General features: G+C 46.1%; 1 protein-coding gene across 3 annotated transcripts in view; it reads left to right on the plus strand.

Annotated features, from left to right (window-relative positions):
- The window catches only part of dym (dymeclin), a 204,523-nt gene that overhangs the window by 42,232 nt on the left and 138,020 nt on the right, over positions 1–24,271 (plus strand). For all 3 annotated transcript variants that reach the window (XR_014380215.1, XM_082960550.1, XM_082960551.1), the window contains exons 7-8: positions 3,624–3,749; positions 8,659–8,801. Coding sequence is in view for 2 of the 3 variants with exons in the window: in XM_082960550.1 (XP_082816676.1) it covers positions 3,624–3,749; positions 8,659–8,801 (269 nt within the window). In the remaining variant the exon portion in view is untranslated. The remainder of the gene's footprint in view (positions 1–3,623; positions 3,750–8,658; positions 8,802–24,271) is intronic.

Consider the following 24,271-nt stretch of genomic DNA (forward strand, 5'->3'; position numbering starts at 1 on the left):
GGAGTCTGGTGTGTATTACAGTACAGGAGTCTGGTGTATGTTACAGTACAGGAGTCTGGTGTGTATTACAGTACAGGAGTCTGGTGTATGTTACAGTACAGGAGTCTGGTGTATGTTACAGTACAGGAGTCTGGTGTGTGTTACAGTACAGGAGTCTGGTGTATGTTACAGTACAGGAGTCTGGTGTATGTTACAGTACAGGAGTCTGGTGTATGTTACAGTACAGGAGTCTGGTGTATGTTACAGTACAGGAGTCTGGTGTATGTTACAGTACAGGAGTCTGGTGTATGTTACAGTACAGGAGTCTGGTGTATGTTACAGTACAGGAGTCTGGTGTATGTTACAGTACAGGAGTCTGGTGTGTATTACAGTACAGGAGTCTGGTTTGTATTACAGTACAGGAGTCTGGTTTGTATTACAGAACAGGAGTCTGGTGTGTATTACAGTACAGGAGTCTGGTGTGTGTTACAGTACAGGAGTCTGGTGTATGTTACAGTACAGGAGTCTGGTGTATGTTACAGTACAGGAGTCTGGTGTATGTTACAGTACAGGAGTCTGGTGTGTATTACAGTACAGGAGTCTGGTGTATGTTACAGTACAGGAGTCTGGTGTATGTTACAGTACAGGAGTCTGGTGTATGTTACAGTACAGGAGTCTGGTGTATGTTACAGTACAGGAGTCTGGTGTGTGTTACAGTACAGGAGTCTGGTTTGTATTACAGTACAGGAGTCTGGTTTGTATTACAGAACAGGAGTCTGGTGTGTATTACAGTACAGGAGTCTGGTGTATGTTACAGTACAGGAGTCTGGTGTATGTTACAGTACAGGAGTCTGGTGTATGTTACAGTACAGGAGTCTGGTGTATGTTACAGTACAGGAGTCTGGTGTGTGTTACAGTACAGGAGTCTGGTGTGTGTTACAGTACAGGAGTCTGGTGTATGTTACAGTACAGGAGTCTGGTGTATGTTACAGTACAGGAGTCTGGTGTATGTTACAGTACAGGAGTCTGGTGTGTGTTACAGTACAGGAGTCTGGTGTGTGTTACAGTACAGGAGTCTGGTGTATGTTACAGTACAGGAGTCTGGTGTATGTTACAGTACAGGAGTCTGGTGTATGTTACAGTACAGGAGTCTGGTGTGTATTACAGTACAGGAGTCTGGTGTATGTTACAGTACAGGAGTCTGGTGTATGTTACAGTACAGGAGTCTGGTGTATGTTACAGTACAGGAGTCTGGTGTATGTTACAGTACAGGAGTCTGGTGTATGTTACAGTACAGGAGTCTGGTGTATGTTACAGTACAGGAGTCTGGTGTATGTTACAGTACAGGAGTCTGGTGTGTGTTACAGTACAGGAGTCTGGTGTGTGTTACAGTACAGGAGTCTGGTGTGTGTTACAGTACAGGAGTCTGGTGTATGTTACAGTACAGGAGTCTGGTGTATGTTACAGTACAGGAGTCTGGTGTGTATTACAGTACAGGAGTCTGGTGTGTGTTACAGTACAGGAGTCTGGTGTATGTTACAGTACAGGAGTCTGGTGTATGTTACAGTACAGGAGTCTGGTGTATGTTACAGTACAGGAGTCTGGTGTATGTTACAGTACAGGAGTCTGGTGTATGTTACAGTACAGGAGTCTGGTGTGTATTACAGTACAGGAGTCTGGTGTGTGTTACAGTACAGGAGTCTGGTGTGTGTTACAGTACAGGAGTCTGGTGTGTGTTACAGTACAGGAGTCTGGTGTGTGTTACAGTACAGGAGTCTGGTGTGTGTTACAGTACAGGAGTCTGGTGTATGTTACAGTACAGGAGTCTGGTGTATGTTACAGTACAGGAGTCTGGTGTGTGTTACAGTACAGGAGTCTGGTGTGTGTTACAGTACAGGAGTCTGGTGTGTGTTACAGTACAGGAGTCTGGTGTGTGTTACAGTACAGGAGTCTGGTGTGTGTTACAGTACAGGAGTCTGGTGTATGTTACAGTACAGGAGTCTGGTGTATGTTACAGTACAGGAGTCTGGTGTATGTTACAGTACAGGAGTCTGGTGTGTATTACAGTACAGGAGTCTGGTGTATGTTACAGTACAGGAGTCTGGTGTATGTTACAGTACAGGAGTCTGGTGTATGTTACAGTACAGGAGTCTGGTGTATGTTACAGTACAGGAGTCTGGTGTATGTTACAGTACAGGAGTCTGGTGTGTATTACAGTACAGGAGTCTGGTGTATGTTACAGTACAGGAGTCTGGTGTGTATTACAGTACAGGAGTCTGGTGTATGTTACAGTACAGGAGTCTGGTGTGTATTACAGTACAGGAGTCTGGTGTATGTTACAGTACAGGAGTCTGGTGTGTGTTACAGTACAGGAGTCTGGTGTATGTTACAGTACAGGAGTCTGGTGTATGTTACAGTACAGGAGTCTGGTGTATGTTACAGTACAGGAGTCTGGTGTATGTTACAGTACAGGAGTCTGGTGTATGTTACAGTACAGGAGTCTGGTGTATGTTACAGTACAGGAGTCTGGTGTATGTTACAGTACAGGAGTCTGGTGTATGTTACAGTACAGGAGTCTGGTGTATGTTACAGTACAGGAGTCTGGTGTGTGTTACAGTACAGGAGTCTGGTGTATGTTACAGTACAAATGTGTCCTTTCCTGATCCCTCTGTTTTTCTGTTTCTGCTTACTCTTTGGTATGTAGGCTGTTTTTATTTACCTTTATTTAACCAGGTAGACCAGTTGAGAACAAGTTCTCATTTACAACTGTGACCTGGCCAAGAAAAGCAAAGCAGTTCAACACATACAACAACACAGAGTTACACATGGAATAAACAAAACATACAGTCAATAATACAGTAGACAAATCTATATACATCATGTGCAAATGAGGTAGGATAGCAATTAAATTATAGCAATTAAACACTGGAATGGTAGAATGTCCAGAAGATGAATGTGCAAGTAGAGGTACTGGGGTGCAAAGGAGCAAGATAAATAAATAAATACAGTATGGGGGATGAGGTAGATTGGATGGGCTATTTACAAATGGGCTATGTACAGGTGCAGTGATCTGTGAGCTGCTCTGACAGCTGGTGCTTAAAGCTAGTGAGGGAGGTAAGAGTCTCCAGCTTTAGTGTTTTTGCAGTTCGTTCCAGTCATTGGGCAGCAGAGAGCTGGACGGAGAGGCGGCCAAAGGAATAATTGGCTTTGAGGGTGACCAGTGAGATATACCTGCTGGAGCGCGTGCTACGGGTCGGTGCTGCTATGGTGACCAGTGAGCTGAGATAAGGCGGAGCTTTACCTAGCAGAGACTTGTAGATGACCTGGAGCCAGTGGGTTTGGCGACGAGTATGAAGCGAGGGCCAGCCAACGAGAGCGTACAGGTCGCAGTGGTGGGTAGTATATGGGGCTTTGGTGACAAAACGTATGGCACTGTGATAGACTGCATCCAATTTGTTGAGTAGAGTGTTGGAGGCTATTTTGTAAATGACATCGCTGAAGTCGAGGATCGGTAGGATAGTCAGTTTTAGGAGGGTATGTTTGGCAGCATGAGTGAAGGATGCTTTGTTGCGAAATAGGAAGCCGATTCTAGATTTAACTTTGGATTGGAGATGCCCCCCTCTCTCTCTCTCTCTCTCTCACAGGGACATCACGTACAGTATCCTGTTTGAGGCTGTGACCACCATGTTGGTGTTACTGTCCTACCAGCTCTTCCACAAGGAGATGCTGAGAGACGGACTCATTTACCAGTACCTGATGAAGGAACGATGGTGAGTAGAGACATGGATCTACACACTCACAGATCCTTTGAGACGGACTCATTTACCAGTACCTGATGAAGGAACGATGGTGAGTAGAGACATGGATCTACACACTCACAGATCCTTTGAGACGGACTCATTTACCAGTACCTGATGAAGGGACGATGGTGAGTAGAGACATGGATCTACACACTCACAGATCCTTTGAGACGGACTCATTTACCAGTACCTGATGAAGGAACGATGGTGAGTAGAGACATGGATCTACACACTCACAGATCCTTTGAGACGGACTCATTTACCAGTACCTGATGAAGGGACGATGGTGAGTAGGGACATGGATCTACACACTCACAGATCCTTTGAGACGGACTCATTTACCAGTACCTGATGAAGGGAAGATTGGAGTGTGGAGACATTTGAAAGAAATCAAATACAAGAAGAGGACTGGCCACCCCTCATAGCCTGGTTCCTCTCTAGGTTTCTTCCTAGGTTTTTGGCCTTTCTAGGGAGTTTTTCCTAGGGAGTTTTTCCTAGCCACCGTGCTTCTTTCACATGCTTTGCTTGCTGTTTGGGGTTTTAGGCTGGGTTTCTGTACAGCACTTTGAGATATCAGCTGACGTACGAAGGGCTATATAAAAATAAATGTGATTGATTGATTGATTGATTGATTGATTGAATTTGAACCCAGGTCTGCTACATACCTCAACACACATGGGGGTGTGGCTGTAGTCTCAGACATCCCAATTTACTCTTACTTGACACAATGACCCAATCACATGATCTAAAAGTAACCTAGACTCTTGGCACGGGAATATCCAGAACAACACTATCACATGAACCTAACTAAGGAACTTTAGCAAGTCTTCATGAGTCTTTGGAAATTTGTTTCAGATTCAAGGTTCCTGAGTAACATGTTCTCAGCTCTCACTTTCTGTGAAAAGTGGCCCAGCTTAGATATCTGTCTGTCTCAGGCACTAAGCAGAGAGCCAGTTATCTCCCTGGTGGTTCTAGAGCGGTACGTCCCAAATGACACTATAACCTATTTAGTGCACTGCTTTTGACCAGGGCCCATTGTGGAGCTCTGGTCAAAAATAGTGCATTACATAGACAACAGGGTGCCATTTGGGTTGGTCTGGCCCTAACCCGTCTGGTAGTGTGTAACCAGGGGTCAAGAGGAGGCAGAACACATAGTGATTGTGTCTGTGGCGTAAGGATACGGGACAGGACGGGCAGGGGTAGTGCTCTGGTCAGTGTTGTGTCAAAGGTTCAGGGTTACAGAGTTCCTGCCTGGCCTGGCTGCCGCCATGCTGGAGTGTTGTTTTGTTGCGAGAGCACGGTGTTCGTACACACTCACAAAGAGACGCACATACACACAGAGCGTAGCACACACACACACACACACACACACACACACACACACACACACACACACACACACACGGTCCGACCCTGTCTTGGGTCCAGTGGGAGACTGGCCAGGGCACACAGGAAGCATCGGACGAAAAACAACGCCCACAAAAACACACAAGCTGTTTCTCTAAGCTGTCCACTTCTCTCTCGCGCGCTCTCTCTCTCACACACACCAGCCTCTCTCACACACACACACCAGCCTCTCTCACACACACACACCAGCCTCTCTCACACACACACACCAGCCTCTCTCTCTCACACACACCAGCCTCTCTCACACACACACACCAGCCTCTCTCACACACACACACACACCAGCCTCTCTCACACACACACACACCAGCCTCTCTCACACACACACACCAGCCTCTCTCACACACACACACCAGCCTCTCTCACACACACACACCAGCCTCTCTCTCTCACACACACCAGCCTCTCTCACACACACACACCAGCCTCTCTCTCTCACACACACCAGCCTCTCTCACACACACACACCAGCCTCTCTCACACACACACACCAGCCTCTCTCACACACACACACCAGCCTCTCTCACACACACACACCAGCCTCTCTCACACACACACACCAGCCTCTCTCTCTCACACACACCAGCCTCTCTCTCTCACACACACCAGCCTCTCTCACACACACACACCAGCCTCTCTCACACACACACACCAGCCTCTCTCTCTCACACACACCAGCCTCTCTCTCTCACACACACCAGCCTCTCTCTCTCACACACACCAGCCTCTCTCACACACACACCAGCCTCTCTCTCTCACACACACCAGCCTCTCTCTCTCACACACACCAGCCTCTCTCTCTCACACACACCAGCCTCTCTCTCTCACACACACCAGCCTCTCTCTCTCACACACACCAGCCTCTCTCTCTCACACACACCAGCCTCTCTCTCTCACACACACACACCAGCCTCTCTCACACACACACACCAGCCTCTCTCACACACACACACACCAGCCTCTCTCACACACACACACACCAGCCTCTCTCACACACACCAGCCTCTCTCACACACACACACACCAGCCTCTCTCACACACACACACACACACACACCAGCCTCTCTCTCTCACACACACCAGCCTCTCTCTCTCACACACACCAGCCTCTCTCACACACACACACCAGCCTCTCTCTCTCACACACACCAGCCTCTCTCACACACACACACCAGCCTCTCTCACACACACACACCAGCCTCTCTCACACACACACACCAGCCTCTCTCACACACACACACCAGCCTCTCTCACACACACACACCAGCCTCTCTCTCTCACACACACCAGCCTCTCTCACACACACACACCAGCCTCTCTCACACACACACACCAGCCTCTCTCTCTCACACACACCAGCCTCTCTCACACACACACACCAGCCTCTCTCTCTCACACACACCATCCTCTCTCTCACACACACCAGCCTCTCTCACACACACACACCAGCCTCTCTCACACACACACACCAGCCTCTCACACACACACACCAGCCTCTCTCACACACACACACCAGCCTCTCTCACACACACACACCAGCCTCTCTCTCTCACACACACCAGCCTCTCTCACACACACACACACCAGCCTCTCTCTCTCACACACACCAGCCTCTCTCACACACACACACCAGCCTCTCTCACACACACACACCAGCCTCTCTCACACACACACACCAGCCTCTCTCTCTCACACACACCAGCCTCTCTCACACACACACACACCAGCCTCTCTCACACACACACACCAGCCTCTCTCACACACACACACCAGCCTCTCTCACACACACACACACACACCAGCCTCTCTCACACACACACACACCAGCCTCTCTCACACACACACACACCAACCTCTCTCACACACACACACACACACACACAAGCCTCTCTCACACACACACACACACACAAGCCTCTCTCACACACACACACGCCAGCCTCTCTCACACACACACGCCAGCCTCTCTCACACACACACGCCAGCCTCTCTCACACACACACACGCCACCCTCTCTCACACACACACGCCAGCCTCTCTCACACACACACGCCAGCCTCTCTCACACACACACGCCAGCCTCTCTCACACACACACGCCAGCCTCTCTCACACACACACGCCAGCCTCTCTCTCTCATACACACCAGCCTCTCTCACACACACACGCCAGCCTCTCTCACACACACACGCCAGCCTCTCTCACACACACACGCCAGCCTCTCTCACACACACACGCCAGCCTCTCACACACACACACACACGCCAGCCTCACACACACACACACACACACACACACACACACACACACACACACACACACAAACACACACACACACACACACACACACACACACCAGCCTCTCTCACTCACACACACACACACACACACACACACACACACACACACACACACACACACACACACACACACACCAGCCTCTCTCTCTCACACACACACACACACACACACACACCACACACACACACACACACACACACTTAGCCTCTCTCACACACACACCAGCCTCTCTCACACACACACCAGCCTCTCTCACACACACACCAGCCTCTCTCACACACACACACACCACACACACACACACACACACACACACACACCAGACTCACACACACACACACACACACACACACCAGCCTCTCTCACACACCAGCCTCTCACAATAGAGTTTGTGTTTCTCTCCTCACATTTTAAACACAACAAACGTTGTGCTTTTCTTGGGCAGTTTTCCCGTATCTGTCCAAGCTATTTTCATGTTTTAACGTTGGTTTCCCACAAAAACATTCAAAAACAGAAAACACCTATTATTATTATTAATAACACAGAAAGGCTAGTCATCGTGTCTCTCGAGGCCTTTAACCTATTTCATTATTTCAACATCCGTCTTGAGATGATGAGAACAACTCTCCTCTGGTTCACTGACAGGAAATAAATAGAATAAACAGAGTAAACAACACCCCTGTTTCTTCAGATAGGTGCTTTTAGGAAACAGTTACAACATACGATGACCTATGATGACAACCATTCATGGTTAAAGTCATGTTCATCCACTGCCAGCAGGTCTGTTTCCTGGTGCTGTGTCTGACTTTGTTACAGACTGTGGTCCTCTTGTCCCTGACCAGTCGGTTAGTGAAGACCCTGCTGTATAAATTAATCAGACCTGTTTTGTGTGATGCTGTGGCTTAGTTTCTGTCACTGACCTCCTCGTCTCTGTTCTGCCAGTGTGTCCCTGACCAGTCGGTTAGTGAAGACCCTGCTGTATAAATTAATCAGACCTGTTTTGTGTGATGCTGTGACTTAGTTTCTGTCACTGACCTCCTCGTCTCTGTTCTGCCAGTGTGTCCCTGACCAGTCGGTTAGTGAAGACCCTGCTGTATAAATTAATCAGACCTGTTTTGTGTGATGCTGTGACTTAGTTTCTGTCACTGACCTCCTCGTCTCTGTTCTGCCAGTGTGTCCCTGACCAGTCGGTTAGTGAAGACCTTGCTGTATAACTTCATCAGACAGGAGAAGTGTCCTCCTCCCGCCACACACATCTTTGATCAGCAGTCCGACGGTGGAGGCCTGCTCTACGGCCTCGCCTCAGGGGTAGCAAGTAAGTACAAGGAGAACACTGGGGTTTCGTACCGTTATCCTGTTTGTACAGGGTTATACAGTATTATCAGCAGTGCACACAAGGGGGCGCTATTTCTTTCCAAACGTAAATCTTTTTTAATAATATGCAAATTCCCATAGCGGACGCTAGCTAAATGTTAACAAGCGCAATCAAACACAAACTAATTGCAAGGACAGACACCCCAGCTCATAACGTTATACAGCTATCTCAAAAGGTTTGCTGCACACACAAAACAATTATTAAACAGCAGGGATCTGGATCCAGGAAGTATTTCTTGTTGTTGTGTTGAAAATCATACCGTTGGTATTTCAAAATACCCCGGTATACCACCCAAATCTAGCTCAAACATGCACAGGGATGCAGATCCACACCCCCACGCCCGCGCACAGCCCACGCCCGCGCACACGCCCCGCCCGCGCAAACACGCTAACTCACGCCCGCGCAAACACGCTAACTCACGCCCGCGCAAACACGCTAACTCACGCCCGCGCAAACACGCTAACTCACGCCCGCGCAAACACGCTAACTCACGACACGCTAACTCACGCCCGCGCAAACACGCTAACTCACGCCCGCGCAAACACGCTAACTCACGGCCGCGCAAACACGCTAACTCACGGCCGCGCAAACACGCTAACTCACGGCCGCGCAAACACGCTAACTCACGGCCGCGCAAACACGCTAACTCACGGCCGCGCAAACACGCTAACTCACGGCCGCGCAAACACGCTCGCGCAAACACGCTAACTCACGGCCGCGCAAACACGCTAACTCACGGCCGCGCAAACACGCTAACTCACGGCCGCGCAAACACGCTAACTCACGGCCGCGCAAACACGCTCGCGCAAACACGCTAACTCACGGCTGCGCAAACACGCTAACTCACGGCTGCGCAAACACGCTAACTCACGGCCGCGCAAACACGCTAACTCACGGCCGCGCAAACACGCTAACTCACGGCCGCGCAAACACGCTAACTCACGGCCGCGCAAACACGCTAACTCACGGCCGCGCAAACACGCTAACTCACGGCCGCGCAAACACGCTAACTCACGGCCGCGCAAACACGCTCGCGCAAACACGCTAACTCACGGCTGCGCAAACACGCTAACTCACGGCTGCGCAAACACGCTAACTCACGGCTGCGCAAACACGCTAACTCACGGCCGCGCAAACACGCTAACTCACGGCCGCGCAAACACGCTAACTCACGGCCGCGCAAACACGCTAACTCAGTCATTCACACACACACACACACACACACAGTGTTATATATGTAGTGAGGTTCTGTTATTCTGAGAGGACACCTATGACTGTAGCTGCACAGGGTTGATCAGCAAGGGGAACCTAACCTCCCTGACTGTATACTCTCCCTCGTCTCAACATACGTCACATAAATCACAAAATCGGTTTACATCCCATCATTTGAACGTTCAAATGTAATTGTACTGATGTAAGCCCAGACTCTCTGACATTAGTAGTGGAGGCAGAGGACAGCGCCAGAGAGACTTTCCTTTCTCTATCGCTCTCTGTCTCTCTCTCTCTCTCTCTGTCTTTCTCTCTCTCTCACATATATATCCAGAGAGCTAGGATGCATTTCACTTTAATGAGCAGCTTTGAGACGCTGTGTTGCCTGTTGTTTCCTCATTGTCAGACCAAGACAGTAATGTTAGACCTCTTCTCTGTCTAGATATTTGATCAATGTATGTAATGACTTGTGATGTCTTAGTTTTTTATATTGAGTCCTCGCTCTGTGATTCCAGGCCTCCAGCCCAAATAGCATATTTTCCCCTATATAGTGCACTATTTTGACCAGGACCCATAGGGTAGTTTACTACATAGGGAATAGGGTGCCATTTGGGACGCAGGCCAGTTGTTTTAATGGGAAGTAGTAAAGTACTACAGCAGAGTAAACCGTTGATTGATGGTTCCTTTAGAGTCAGACCTCTGCCTGTGGTGATTGAACTGTGGGATCCTCAGAGATGTGGCTGGTTAGGATGTGGCTGGTTAGGATGTGGCTGGTTAGGATGTGGCTGGTTAGGATGTGGCTGGTTAGGGTGAGGCTGGTTAGGATGTGACTGGTTAGGATGTGGCTGGTTAGGATGTGGCTGGTTAGGATGTGGCTGGTTAGGGTGAGGCTGGTTAGGGTGAAGCTGGTTAGGTCTCTGACACACTTGTGGAAAACTACAGGACGCTCTCTTCCTCTAAGGGCTGGAGTGGAAACCTGCGATAAAAAGATAAACTGTCATAAGAAATGTTTTGTTGGCCTGGCCAGGGAAACCAGGAAGCCAGCTGACCCCAGACCCAGCCCTCTCTCTGGGTCATCGGGATGATGGGGCCTGCGGGTTCAGGGCCTGGAACTGAATGCTAGTGTATTTACTCCTGAGGTGCTGACCTGTTGCACCCTCTACAACCACTGTGATTGTTCTTCCAGCTGAGTCAAATAATAATCTGGCCTTAATTGCCAAGTACTCTTATAATCTCAACAAAGCACAGCCAGAAGAAGACTGGCCACCCCTTAGAGCCTGGTTCCCCTCTAGGTTTCTTCCTAGGTTCCTGCCTTTCTGGGGAGTTTTTCCTAGCCACTGTGCTTCTACATCTGCATTGCTTGCTGTTTGGGGTTTTAGGCTGGGTTTCTGTATAAGCAAAAGGGCTTTATAAAATACATTTGAGTCATAGATGGATTGGAGAGACTTTGGCCAAAAGGAAGAAATGTATTTGACATTTTCTTTGTAGTGTTTTGTGGATGTTTTTTACTCTCTTCATCGTTCCAATCGTCCACTTCTGCATTACCCCAGTCTGTCTCTCTTCACACAAGGCTCTTCTCAGACCACTAGTGGCTGCTGGGTAGGGTTCAGCAGGAGGTCAGACCAGTCTGTCTTGTTGATTTCCAGCGGTGAAGGATCCTCAGACCTGTCTGTGTGTGGGTCTGTCTGTCGAGTCCTCCTTGAGATAGCCCCATAATGTCTCCCATTCACAGTCCCAAAGAGGGCTGTGTGCTCACAGATACATAGAAATAGACAGACAACACTGTAGCATTGGCCAGACTAGTCAGGTGCCTTTCTGTGCTAGTCTCTTCATTACTTACTTCCTCTGTCTGCTTTATGATTCTTCCACGTCCTCTCTCATTCTAGAATGGCAGCTAGCTAGCTAAACCCATTTACTGTCTGTCTACGTGCCATGGCTGCAGCTAACCACAGTCTACAATGCACCCTGGTTGTAAATCAGGACTTTAGTACACTACTCACACTGATGTCTTTATGTAGGACAGCGAGCCTGTTCTGTCTGACAGCCAAGCGGAAGAATGAATGGTATTTGTACGGCAGAGGACAGCCTATAGTCCTCTGGACAATCAGAAGGGATGTGTAGGTGGTACCACAGGGGACTGGGCTGTTAACAGTGTTGTGGTTATTATTAAGGGTCTGATTTGGCCTCGGATCAGACGGTTTGTATTGGCATGTTGTGCTCTCCTGCCTCCCTTGCGCCTCCTGCTCTTCCTGGCTATGCATGCACGCACACACACACTCCTGTGCCAGGGAAATCTAGCGAAGGAGCATGAAGGAAAGGCTTTCAGGAAGGAGGAAGGGGCCAGTTGGAACGCTCCTCATCAGACGAGATGGGACCGCTACTCAGAGCTCTGTGGGAGGGAGGGAGGGAGGGAGGGAGGGAGGGAGGGAGGGAGGGAGGGAGGGAGGGAGGGAGGGAGGGAGGGGAGAAACATAGATAGTGAGTGAAAGAGACAAGGAATGGCTGTTTTCTTCTCCCATAATGCTTTTTTCATCCAAGAGGTCCATGATCATGAAATTGTCATATTTGCCTGGTGTGGTGCTTTATTTTCAGATGTTTCCTCTTCTTTTTTAGAACTGTTGAATTCTTCCTAGGCCCATGCACTTTATGTACATGAAAGATCCTATTTCAGAATGACATAAAAAAAGAAACAGCAAACCGTGACAGGCAAAATCAAGCAAAGGGGAATGATGTAAATGTAGTGCTTAGAACATTGTTGTGATCATAAAGATATAGTGATGATCTCATTCATCTCTCAGCCTGACACGGGGCACGACACGGGGCACGACACGGGGCAAGAGAGACGAGAAGAGAGGGATGAAACCAATTACAGGAAAATCTATTAAAGAGATGAGATACAACCATGAGTCAATCAAACAGCAGAACGAGAGGAAACGGCTGTGCACAGACTCAGTGAGCATAGCCTTGCTTTTGAGAGAGGCTGCCGTAGGCAGACCTGGCTCTCAAGAGAAGACGGCTATGTGCACACTGCCCACAAAATGTGATGGAAACTGAGCTGCACCTCCTAACCTCCTGCCAAATGTATGACCATATAAGAGAGACATTTCCCTCATATTACAGAAAGAATTGGTAAACAAATCCAATTTTGATCAACTCACATATCTATTAGGTGAAATACCACAGTGTGCCATCACAGCAGCAATATTGGTGACCTGTTGCCACAAGGGCTACCTGTGAAGAACAAACACCATTGTAAATACAACCCAACAGTGGTAGGTCTGATTACCACAAGACAGCCTGAAGAGGGAGGTGAGGGCCCTGGCAGGGTGGGGCCAGGAAAATAACCTCTCTCTCAAAGTCAACAAAACGAAGGAGCTGATCGTGGACAGCAGAGAGAGCACGCCCCCATCCACATCGATGAGGGTGGAGATCTCTCCAGAGGGTGGCGCACAGTGCCTGCCCTCCAGTACATCTACAGCAGCTGGTGTTACAGGAAGGCCTAGAGGATAACCAAGAACCTGTGCCACCTGAGCCACGGCCTGCTACCATCTACAAGGCGGAGACAGCAAAGGTGCATCAAAGCTGGGACTAAATGACTGAAAAACAGCTTCCATCTCCAGGCCATCAGACTGTGAAATAGTCACTACTGGCCACTATTAGCCTCTACTACTACATCAGACTGTGAAATAGCCACTACTGGCCACTATTAGCCACTACTACTACATCAGACTGTGAAATAGTCACTACTAGCCTCTACTACTACATCAGACTGTGAAATAGCCACTACTGGCCACTATTAGCCACTACTACTACATCAGACTGTGAAATAGCCACTATTAGCCACTACTACTACATCAGACTGTGAAATAGTCACTACTAGCCTCTACTACTACATCAGACTGTGAAATAGCCACTACTAACCACTACTACTACATCAGACTGTGAAATAGCCACTATTAGCCACTACTACTACATCAGACTGTGAAATAGTCACTACTAGCCTCTACTACTACATCAGACTGTGAAATAGCCACTACTAACCACTACTACTACATCAGACTGTGAAATAGCCACTACTAACCACTACTACTACATCAGACTGTGAAATAGCCACTACTGGCCACTATTAGCCACTACTACTACATCAGACTGTGAAATAGCCACTATTAGCCACTACTACTACATCAGACTGTGAAATAGTCACTACTAGCCTCTACTACTACATCAGACTGTGAAATAGCCACTACTAACCACTACTACTACATCAGACTGTGAAATAGCCACTACTAACCACTACTACTACATCAGACTGTGAAATAGTCACTACTGGCCACTACTACTACATCAGACTGTGAAATAGCCACTACTAGCCACTACTACTACATCAGACTGTGAAATAGCCACTACTAGCCACTACTACTACATCAGACTGTGAAATAGCCACTACTGGCCACTACTACTACATCAGACTGTGAAATAGTCACTACTAACCACTACTACTACATCAGACTGTGAAATAGCTACTACTGGCCACTACTACTACATCAGACTGTGAAATAGTCACTATTAGCCACTACTACTACATCAGACTGTGAAATAGCCACTACTAGCCACTACTACTACATCAGACTGTGAAATAGCCACTACTAGCCACTACTACTACATCAGACTGTGAAATAGCCACTACTAGCCACTACTACTACATCAGACTGTGAAATAGCCACTACTAGCCACTATTAGCCACTACTACTACATCAGACTGTGAAATAGCCACTACTAGCCACTACTACTACATCAGACTGTGAAATAGTCACTACTAACCACTACTACTACATCAAACTGTGAAATAGCCACTACTAGCCACTACTAACCACTACTACTACATCAGACTGTGAAATAGTCACTATTAGCCACTACTACTACATCAGACTGTGAAATAGCCACTACTACTACATCAGACTGTGAAATAGCCACTACTAGCCACTACTACTGCATCAGTCTGTGAAATAGCCACTACTAACCACTACTACTACATCAGACTGAAATAGCCACTACTAACCACTACTACTACATCAGACTGTGAAATAGCCACTACTAACCACTACTACTACATCAGACTGTGAAATAGCCACTACTAGCCACTACTACTACATCAGACTGTGAAATAGCCACTACTAGCCACTACTACTACATCAGACTGTGAAATAGCCACTACTAGCCACTACTACTACATCAGACTGTGAAATAGCCACTACTGGCCACTACTACTACATCAGACTGTGAAATAGCCACTACTAGCCACTACTACTACATCAGACTGTGAAATAGCCACTACTAGCCACTACTACTACATCAGACTGTGAAATAGCCACTACTAGCCACTACTACTACATCAGACTGTGAAATAGCCACTACTAGCCACTACTACTACATCAGACTGTGAAATAGCCACTACTAGCCACTACTACTACATCAGACTGTGAAATAGCCACTACTAGCCACTACTACTACATCAGACTGTGAAATAGCCACTACTAGCCACTATTAGCCACTACTACTACATCAGACTGTGAAATAGCCACTACTAGCCACTACTACTACATCAGACTGTGAAATAGTCACTACTAGCCACTACTACTACATCAGACTGTGAAATAGCCACTACTAACCACTACTACTACATCAGACTGTGAAATAGCCACTACTGGCCACTATTAGCCACTACTACTACATCAGACTGTGAAATAGCCACTACTAACCACTACTACTACATCAGACTGTGAAATAGCCACTACTAACCACTACTACTACATCAGACTGTGAAATAGCCACTACTAACCACTACTACTACATCAGACTGTGAAATAGTCACTACTAGCCACTACTACTACATCAGACTGTGAAATAGTCACTACTAGCCACTACTACTACATCAGACTGTGAAATAGCCACTACTAGCCACTACTACTACATCAGACTGAAATAGCCACTACTGGCCACTACTACTACATCAAAATGTGAAATAGTCACAACTAGCCACTACTAACCACTACTACTACATCAGACTGTGAAATAGTCACTACTAGCCACTACTACTACATCAGACTGAAATAGTCACTACAAACCACTACTACTACATCAGACTGAAATAGCCACTACTAACCACTACTACTACATCAGACTGTGAAATAGTCACTACTGGCCACTATTAGCCACTACTACTACATCAGACTGTGAAATAGTCACTATTAGCCACTACTACTACATCAGACTGAAATAGTCACTACTAACCACTACTACTACATCAGACTGTGAAATAGTCACTACTAGCCACTACTACTACATCAGACTGTGAAATAGTCACTACTGGCCACTACTAGCCACTACTACTACATCAGACTGTGAAATAGTCACTATTAGCCACTACTACTACATCAGACTGTGAAATAGTCACTACTAACCACTATTAGCCACTTCTACTACATCAGACTGAAATAGTCACTACTAGCCACTACTACTACATCAGACTGTGAAATTGCCACTACTAGCCACTACTACTACACCAGACTGCGAAATAGTCACTACTAGCCACTACTAACCACTACTACTACATCAGACTGTGAAATAGTCACTACTAGCCACTACTACTACATCAGACTGTGAAATAGTCACTACTAGCCACTACTACTACATCAGACTGAAATAGCCACTACTGGCCACTACTACTACATCAGACTGTGAAATAGTCACTACTAGCCACTACTAGCCACTACTACTACATCAGACTGTGAAATAGTCACTACTAGCCACTACTAACCACTACTACTACTACATCAGACTGAAATAGCCACTACTAACCACTACTACTACATCAGACTGAAATAGTCACTATTAGCCACTACTACTACACCAGACTGTGAAATAGTCACTACTAGCCACTACTAACCACTACTACTACATCAGACTGTGAAATAGTCACTACTAGCCACTACTACTACATCAGACTGTGAAATAGTCACTACTGGCCACTACTAGCCACTACTACTACATCAGACTGTGAAATAGTCACTATTAGCCACTACTACAACATCAGACTGAAATAGTCACTACTAACCACTACTACTACATCAGACTGAAATAGTCACTACTAACCACTACTACTACATCAGACTGTGAAATAGTCACTACTAGCCACTACTACTACATCAGACTGTGAAATAGTCACTATTAGCCACTACTACTACATCAGACTGAAATAGCCACTACTAACCACTACTACTACATCAGACTGTGAAATAGTCACTATTAGCCACTACTACTACATCAGACTGAAATAGCCACTACTAGCCACTACTAGCCACTACTACTACATCAGACTGAAGTAGTCACTATTAGCCACTACTAGCCACTACTACTACATCAGACTGAAGTAGTCACTATTAGCCACTACTACTACATCAGACTGAAATAGCCACTACTAACCACTACTACTACATCAGACTGAAATAGTCACTACTAGCCACTACTACTACATCAGACTGTGAAATAGTCACTATTAGCCACTACTACTACATCAGACTGTGAAATAGTCACTATTAGCCACTACTACTACATCAGACTGAAATAGTCACTACTAACCACTATTAGCCACTACTACTACATCAGACTGAAATAGTCACTACTAACCACTACTACTACATCAGACTGAAATAGTCACTACTAACCACTACTACTACATCAGACTGTGAAATAGTCACTACTAACCACTACTACTACATCAGACTGTGAAATAGCCACTACTAGCCACTACTACTACATCAGACTGTGAAATAGTCACTATTAGCCACTACTACTACATCAGACTGAAATAGTCACTACTAACCACTACTACTACATCAGACTGTGAAATAGTCACTATTAACCACTACTACTACATCAGACTGTGAAATAGTCACTACTAACCACTACTACTACATCAGACTGTGAAATAGTCACTACTAGCCACAACTACTACACCAGACTGTGAAATAGTCACTACTAGCCACGACTACTACATCAGACTGTGAAATAGTCACTACTAGCCACTACTACTACATCAGACTTTGAAATAGTCACTACTAGCCACTACTACTACATCAGACTGTGAAATAGTCACTATTAGCCACTACTACTACATCAGACTGTGAAATAGTCACTACTAGCCACTACTACTACATCAGACTGTGAAATAGCCACTACTGGCCACTACTACTACATCAGACTGTGAAATAGTCACTACTAACCACTACTACTACATCAGACTGTGAAATAGTCACTATTAGCCACTACTACTACATCAGACTGTGAAATAGTCACTACTAGCCACTACTACTACATCAGACTGTGAAATAGCCACTACTGGCCACTACTACTACATCAGACTGTGAAATAGTCACTACTAACCACTACTACTACATCAGACTGTGAAATAGTCACTACTAGCCACTACTACTACATCAGACTGTGAAATAGCCACTACTAGCCACTACTACTACATCAGACTGTGAAATAGTCACTACTAGCCACTACTACTACATCAAACTGTGAAATAGTCACTATTAGCCACTACTACTACATCAGACTGTGAAATAGTCACTACTAGCCACTACTACTACATCAGACTGTGAAATAGCCACTACTAACCACTACTACTACATCAGACTGTGAAATAGCCACTACTAGCCACTACTACTACATCAGACTGTGAAATAGTCACTACTAACCACTACTACTACATCAGACTGTGAAATAGCCACTACTGGCCACTACTACTACATCAGACTGTGAAATAGTCACTATTAGCCACTACTACTACATCAGACTGTGAAATAGCCACTACTAGCCACTACTACTACATCAGACTGTGAAATAGCCACTACTAGCCACTACTACTACATCAGACTGTGAAATAGCCACTACTAGCCACTACTACTACATCAGACTGTGAAATAGCCACTACTAGCCACTATTAGCCACTACTACTACATCAAACTGTGAAATAGCCACTACTAGTCACTACTAGCCACTACTACTACATCAGACTGTGAAATAGCCACTATTAGCCACTACTACTACATCAGACTGTGAAATAGTCACTACTAGCCTCTACTACTACATCAGACTGTGAAATAGCCACTACTAACCACTACTACTACATCAGACTGTGAAATAGCCACTACTAACCACTACTACTACATCAGACTGTGAAATAGCCACTACTAACCACTACTACTACATCAGACTGTGAAATAGTCACTACTGGCCACTACTACTACATCAGACTGTGAAATAGCCACTACTAGCCACTACTACTACATCAGACTGTGAAATAGCCACTACTGGCCACTACTAGCCGGGCCGCTCAGTACCCTGTTACGTTACAGCCTTATTCTAAAATGGATTAAATAAAACAAATCCTCAGCAATCTACACACTATTCCCCATAATGACAAAGCAAAAACATGTTTTAGGAATTTTTGCAAATTTATAAAAAAAAAAGCAGATACCTTAACATAAGTATTCAGACCCTTTGCTATGAGACTCGAAATTGAGCTCAGAAGAATCCTGTTTCCATTGATCATCCTTGAGATGTTTCTACAACCTGATTGGAGCACCTGTGGTAAATTCAATTGATTGGACATAATTTGGAAAGGCACACACCTGCCTATATAAGGTCCCGCAGTTGACAGTGCATGTCAGAGCAAAGGTTGAAGGAATTGTCCGTAGAGCTCCGAGACAGGATTGTGTTGAGGTACAGATCTGGGGAAGGGTACCAAAACATGTCTACAGCATTGAAGGTCCCCAAGAACACGGTGGCCTCCATCATTCTTAAATGGAAGAAGTTTGTAACCACCAAGACTCTTCATAGAGCTGGCCGCCCGGCCAAACTGAGCAATCGAGGGAGAAGTGCCTTGGGGAGGGAGGTGACCAATAACACGATGGTCACTCTGACAGAGCTCCAGAGTTCAGGATCGAGGCAAAGATGAACAGAGCAAAGTACAGAGAGATCCTTGATGAAAACCTGCTCTAGAGCGCTCAGGACCTCAGACTGGGACGTAGGTTCACCTTCCAACAGGACAACAACCCTAAGCACACAGCCAAGACAACACAGGAGTGGCTTCGGGACAAGTCTCTGAATGTCCTTTAGTGGCCCAGCCAGAACCCAGACTTGTACCTGATCAATCATCTCTGGAGAGACCTGACAGAGCTTGAAAGGATACAGGTGTGCAAAGCTTGTAGCGTCATACCCAAGAAGACTCGAGGCTGTAATCGCTGCCAAAGGTGCTTCAACAAAGTACTGAATACTTATGTAAAAGTGATATTTCCATGTATTTTTTTTTTATACATTTCTAAAACCTGTTTTTGCGTCATCATTATGGGGTATTGTGTGTAGATTGATTTGTAAATAACACTATTTAATCATTATTAATTTTAGAATAATGCTGTAATGTAACGAGTTTGGCCTCAGAACAGCAGAACTGCCTCAATTTGTCGGGTCATACACTTTACAAGGTGCCGAAAGCATTCCACAGGGATGCTGGCCCATGTTGACTCCAATGCTTCCCACAGTTGTGTCAAGTTGGCTGGATGTCCTTTGGGTGGTGGACCATTCTTGATACACACAGGAAACTGTTGAGCGTGAAAAACCCAGCAGCGTTGCAGTTCTTGACACAAACTGGTGCGCCTGCCACTTAATACCATATCCCGTTCAAAGGCACTTGAATATTTTGTCTTGCCCATTCACCCTCTGAATGGCACACATTCTCAATTGTCTCAAGGCTTAAAAATCCTTCTTTAACCTGACACCAGCTCTGTGACTGGTACAGATGAACTGCAATAGACAGACAGCATACAGGACAGGACATTCAACATGGATTTGAAGTGGATTTAACAAGATATCAACAGGGATTCACCTGGTCAGTCTGTCATGGGAAAATAAAGCACCACATCGGAAAATATGACGATTTCATGGACCTCTTGGATGAAAAATACGTTATGGAGAAGAAAACAGCCATTCCCTGTCTTAATGTTTTCAACACTCAGAGTATTGTATGTTAACATGCCAGTAAAGCCCATTGAATTGAGAGAGGCAGAGCGAGTGAGTGATTGTATGTTAACATGCCAGTAAAGCCCATTGAATTGAGAGAGGCAGAGCGAGTGAGTGATTGTATGTTAACATGCCAGTAAAGCCCATTGAATTGAGAGAGGCAGAGCGAGTGAGTGATTGTATGTTAACATGCCAGTAAAGCCCATTGAATTGAGAGAGGCAGAGCGAGTGAGTGATTGTATGTTAACATGCCAGTAAAGCCCATTGAATTGAGAGAGGCAGAGCGAGTGAGTGATTGTATGTTAACATGCCAGTAAAGCCCATTGAATTGAGAGAGGCAGAGCGAGTGAGTGATTGTATGTTAACATGCCAGTAAAGCCCATTGAATTGAGAGAGGCAGAGCGAGTGAGTGATTGTATGTTAACATGCCAGTAAAGCCCATTGAATTGAGAGAGGCAGAGCGAGTGAGTGATTGTATGTTAACATGCCAGTAAAGCCCATTGAATTGAGAGAGGCAGAGCGAGTGAGTGATTGTATGTTAACATGCCAGTAAAGCCCATTGAATTGAGAGAGGCAGAGCGAGTGAGTGATTGTATGTTAACATGCCAGTAAAGCCCATTGAATTGAGAGAGGCAGAGCGAGTGAGTGATTGTATGTTAACATGCCAGTAAAGCCCATTGAATTGAGAGAGGCAGAGCGAGTGAGTGATTGTATGTTAACATGCCAGTAAAGCCCATTGAATTGAGAGAGGCAGAGCGAGTGAGTGATTGTATGTTAACATGCCAGTAAAGCCCATTGAATTGAGAGAGGCAGAGCGAGTGAGTGATTGTATGTTAACATGCCAGTAAAGCCCATTGAATTGAGAGAGGCAGAGCGAGTGAGTGATTGTATGTTAACATGCCAGTAAAGCCCATTGAATTGAGAGAGGCAGAGCGAGTGAGTGATTGTATGTTAACATGCCAGTAAAGCCCATTGAATTGAGAGAGGCAGAGCGAGTGAGTGATTGTATGTTAACATGCCAGTAAAGCCCATTGAATTGAGAGAGGCAGAGCGAGTGAGTGATTGTATGTTAACATGCCAGTAAAGCCCATTGAATTGAGAGAGGCAGAGCGAGTGAGTGATTGTATGTTAACATGCCAGTAAAGCCCATTGAATTGAGAGAGGCAGAGCGAGTGAGTGATTGTATGTTAACATGCCAGTAAAGCCCATTGAATTGAGAGAGGCAGAGCGAGTGAGTGACCGGCTGTCTGAATGGAAAACAAGAAGAGCCCATGGTCAAACAAAACAAGAGGAAGAGAGGCCCTTTATGGACATGGAGGGAGAGAGACTCTGAGTCTGAATGGATCGGCGGTCAGCGGTTTCCCATAGATAAGTGTTCTTTGTTGGTGGCAGACGCCTATCAGCGGGCCATCAGAAGCCGGCCCGTCTCTGTCTCTGACTACGGTGTGTGTGTGTGTGTGTGTGTGTGTGTGTGTGTGTGTGTGTTTCTCTTTGTGTGTATGTGCGACTACTGTCTGACCGTTATCAGAGGTCAGAGTTATGCCTTGTCCTCTCTGTAATCCCCCAGAGCCTCAGTGTCTGCTGCTGCCTCGTCTCCTCCCTCTTACACACACACACACACACACACACACACACACACACACACACACACACACAGACACACACACACACACACACACACACACAGACACACAGACACACACACACACTGATGGATAGACGCCATATAGGATGTTGGCTGACTGGTTGTAGTCATGACAGTCACGTCCACAGCTGGGACAGACCGTTGTCTCTCCCCTTACTGAGATGACTGGAGAACAGACTGGAAACTGCCTGGTGTGTCCACATTGGAACAAATTGTGTAATGTGACAGACAGAGCTAACATGCCCTGCAGGGCTGGATGGACGGACAGGCAGACAGGCAGACAGGCAGACAGGCAGACAGACAGACAGACAGACAGACAGACAGACAGACGGGTTGGTTAAGGCTCCCTTTTTTCCAGTTTGAAGCATTCTTTCCTCAGAATTTCCCATCACTCATTTACCCCCAGCATGATCGTATGATCCTGTTTCACATGCCGCCACAGGACTGTGTGTGTGTGTGGGCGCGTGCACGTACATGCATGCTTAAAGATGTCTTACTCATAGCCCTGTGTCTGTATGATCTTCAGTTGGGCATTCCCAGGAAATCTCTGTCAGCCAGTCCCTTAGCCTGCCTCAGTCAGTCACACGATGTCTGTAGGCAGGGCTGTAGCCAACCTATGAATCTCTATTCATCAAACCAGTTTTATATCAGCCCTCTTATTTGTCTCCATGGAAAGAAAGAAGAGATTGTTGAAGCCTTCCAACCAACTGCATTGTAATTTCCCCTTTTACTGTATTACTGTAGGCTACCTAATGTTCCAATGCTCTGTGAGAAATGACAATCTAAGATGATTCCATCCAGACATCGTCTGACTGGGAGTTGGCTTAGAGGACGTTCCAAATGGTACCCTGTTTCTAATGGGGTGGCAGGTAGCCTAGTGGTTTGAGCGTTGGGCCAGTAACCGAAAGGTTGCTAGATCGAATCCCCAAGCTGACAAGGTAAAAATCTGTCGTTCTGCCCCTGAACAAGGCAGTTAACCCATTGTTACTGGCCCACTGGTCGTCATTGTATATAAGAATTTGCTCTTAACTGACTTGCCTAGATAAATATTTTTTTTTTCAATGGACCTGGTCCAAAGTAGTGCACTAATTAGGGTTCCATTTAGGATTCACCCTTTCTTGCCACAAAAACTATATAAGCTCTTACTAACAGCAGTGAAAACGGTTGGGCTGAATTCATGTACAGTAATACAGTGGCTTTCATCCCGTTGCTCCGGTTCTTTTGTATTTATTGAGTCGTGGTCGTCCATGCTGGCAGACTTGCAGTAGTAGTGTTTGTTGTAGTTCATCTGTACCGGTCTGTGCCTGTATTCTGACTTCACATATTAAACAACCAGATGTTGTAGCGAATGGTTCATTGGTTTAGAAAATACACATACATTTATTGAATATGTTGTGTATAGTGCTGCCAATGTAGCCTCTAAAGAGAGAAAGATGCACGTTAGAGTTTGGTTGGGATGCCGGAGATTTAA

The sequence above is a fragment of the Salmo salar genome, chromosome 13 (assembly GCF_965601325.2).
Source record: "Salmo salar chromosome 13, fSalSal1, whole genome shotgun sequence".
NCBI lineage: Eukaryota > Metazoa > Chordata > Actinopteri > Salmoniformes > Salmonidae > Salmo > Salmo salar.